Source organism: Phytophthora parasitica (genome assembly GCF_000247585.1).
Source record: "Phytophthora parasitica INRA-310 unplaced genomic scaffold supercont2.29, whole genome shotgun sequence".
In the NCBI taxonomy this organism is placed as follows: Eukaryota; Oomycota; class Peronosporomycetes; order Peronosporales; family Peronosporaceae; genus Phytophthora; species Phytophthora nicotianae.
The window spans coordinates 379,499-382,166 of record NW_008649015.1 but is presented as its reverse complement, the minus strand read 5'-3'; the positions used below and the strand labels follow the sequence as shown (position 1 = coordinate 382,166).

At 50.0% G+C, this 2,668-nt stretch overlaps 2 protein-coding genes across 2 annotated transcripts in view; one reads left to right on the top strand and one right to left on the bottom strand.

Annotated features, from left to right (window-relative positions):
* Positions 1–43: 43 nt before the first annotated feature.
* Positions 44–699, bottom strand: PPTG_23070 (hypothetical protein; the record flags this gene model as incomplete). Its single annotated transcript, XM_008908218.1, has 2 exons — positions 44–231; positions 432–699. The coding sequence occupies 2 exons, from the start codon at positions 697–699 to the stop codon at positions 44–46; spliced, it is 456 nt and encodes a 151-aa protein (XP_008906466.1).
* Positions 700–1,672: 973 nt separating this feature from the next.
* PPTG_12025 (hypothetical protein) overlaps positions 1,673–2,668 on the top strand; it is a gene marked incomplete at its 3' end in the record, with an annotated part of 3,377 nt that continues 2,381 nt past the window's right edge. Inside the window, exons 1-3 of the mRNA XM_008908217.1 lie at positions 1,673–2,065; positions 2,177–2,282; positions 2,345–2,662. Of these exons, the coding sequence (XP_008906465.1) occupies positions 1,857–2,065; positions 2,177–2,282; positions 2,345–2,662 (633 nt within the window). The 5' untranslated portion in view covers positions 1,673–1,856. The remainder of the gene's footprint in view (positions 2,066–2,176; positions 2,283–2,344; positions 2,663–2,668) is intronic.

Genomic DNA, 2,668 nt, shown 5'->3' with positions numbered 1-2,668 from the left:
TCGGTATTTGCAACTGGTTGGATCATTAGTTTGCTCTTCGATCTTATTTCTTTGCGCAACACACAGGCCGTGTCGATGTCGTCCGCATGAGTCTCAGCATCGCTTTTAAAATGTTGATCGTGCTCGTAAGATTCGACACTTCGCGTGTTCGCTGAGCCTTGGTATCGAACGCGTTAATCTTGTGCACACGATCAATCTCTTTGATTGGCCGGTTGTTAATATTGCCAAAGTCTACAAGCACTTGTGAGGTGCGCCGATTCCGCTCCAATATACAGCAGTGCGAACGTTTCCGGGGTGATCTCCGCATTCTCAGTGTCCAGCACAATCTCCTGCTATCCGCAAGCAATCTTGTTGAACGCCTAACTCGGATAGCAGCACCGCGGTACAAGCAACGTGAACAGCGCGTTTGCAGCCCTGTTTACTGCACACACGGATCCCGTCTCCGCCTTTATTCTTTGGAACCTTCTTACAACCCCTCCAAGAGCATACATGAACGATACGTCCAGCGACGGTGGCTTGTCCAGAAGTCAAACCAGGCCGTTCCTGCTCAGCACCGACAGCCATGTGTCCAGCAATGCTCAACTGGTCATTGTCTTCGTCAGTAAGGGCCTCTGCTGCTAGATTTTCCGATGGTGTCCGATGTTGTTGTCTCCAATCACGCTGATGACCAGGCCGTTCCTGCTCAACACCGACAGCCATGCGTCCCGTAATGTTCAACTGGTCATTGTCTTCGTCAGTAAGAGCCTCTGCTGCTAGATTTTCCGATGGTGTCCGATTTTGTTGTCTCCAATCACGCTTAGGAGCGCGTCGTAAGCGAGGGCACAAGCGCGCACCGTGCTCACAAAACTACTACTTTTCGAATGAGGTGCGATCTTTTACTGATGCCAGAAAAAAAAAACTGGATTTGCTGCTGCAGCCTCGACCTGCATCAATTTTGATGCAGAATGAAAAAATGTGCTCCGCCAATCAGATTGCCGAAAAAATAAACTCGACTTGCAGCGATAAAAAAAAATGACTTGCTGTTGCACAATTGAGAACCCCTATTGTTCAACTGCCCAAAAGTTATGATAATGGAGCGATTTCGGCAATGCGTTTGAGTTCTAACATGTAAACTGATTGAAGTTCACTTTAACTTGGACATGAGACGAGGCAATTCGTGTCGACCACCGAATCTGATCCTTTTATTTCGTGGGCTCATTGTCATTGCTTTAATTTTGACTTTATGCGAATAACGCCGATTACACTCCGGGCGAGCTCGTTGTCATTGCATTCCGAGGCCTTCATTATCGTTATCGACACCGCTCTGCCAAGACAGGTTTTGAATGAAGTTTACTGTTGTATGGTATATCTTCTGTGTAGTTTTGTACGTGTGGAAAAGGTTGTGTGCCGAGAAAATAGCTTGACAAAGTCAAGGAACTACATGTACTGCAGGCTCTGGTACGTGAAAGTATCGACAATACAATCTTTACCAAATCTCGGCTTGTATTTCTTGTAGTTACCTGGACCATGATGAAGGTGAAGCAAGCAGCATTATGCATGGGGCTCCAGTGCAGTTGCTCTAGCTAACGCGTTCAAACAGGCACTCCATGACAGCTGGGAGGCTAATGGCGATGGAAACTGCGAGTAGAATACTGTAGTACATTTTGGATACGTCAACGCCGTCGTTCCATGTGCGTGTCTACCTGGTTTACACCCGATGAGTGCTTCTCAAGGCACAAGGCAAGCATGTGATGTGGCAAACACCTCAGTGATACTGTACTTGGCGCGTCGTCTTTGGAACCACCTTGATTTCATCGAGACCGCACACTACCAAAAAGAACTCCAAACTCCAAACACTAACCCACGCACCTGCACATATGATGCAGCGCTGCATAGCCTCATTCGGCCGCCGCCAGAGTTGCTCGATGTCACGCCGATGGTTGCCAGTTCTTGCACAACGCGACTTCGTCACCACCCAGCAGCGCAAGGGCATGCGTGTTGGCTTCTTCTCGGCACACAACTACGAGATCGGCGCGATGAAAGCTTTGGCCGAGTGTGCAGGGATCGCTAAGGACAACGAACTTGTGTATGTCTCCCAATGCCACTCGCAGCTCAGACCTAGAGGCCAATTACTTGACAATACCGGCATGCATCACTGACGTTGTTTGTTGCTCGAATCTCCTCGTTGCCACTGCAGCTTCTTCTCCAACCGGCTTACGCAACAAACCACGCAGCTGGCTGAGGACTGCGAGGGCGTCTGCATCTTCGTCAACGACGTCGCTGACGCGACTTCGCTGCGCAGAGTGAGTGAGATAGTGATACTGGAGACTGTAAAAGTAATTTGTGGGCTAACCCGTTCGTGTAGCTCTACGACCGTGGCACTCGCGTGCTTTTCCTGCGTTGCGCTGGTTTCGACATGGTGGACCTTGACGTGGCCAAGGAGCTTAACATGCCCGTTGTGCGCGTGCCGGCGTATTCTCCTTACGCTGTAGCCGAACATGCTGCCGCCTTGATGATGACGCTGAACCGCAAGACACACCGTGCTTTCAACCGCACGCGCGAGCAAAACTTCCGGCTTACGGGTCTGATGGGCTTTGATATGAACGGCAAAACGGTGGGTATCATTGGTACGGGCAAGATCGGTGCCATCTTCGCGCGTATTTGCAAGGGCTTCGGATGCCGCGTGCTT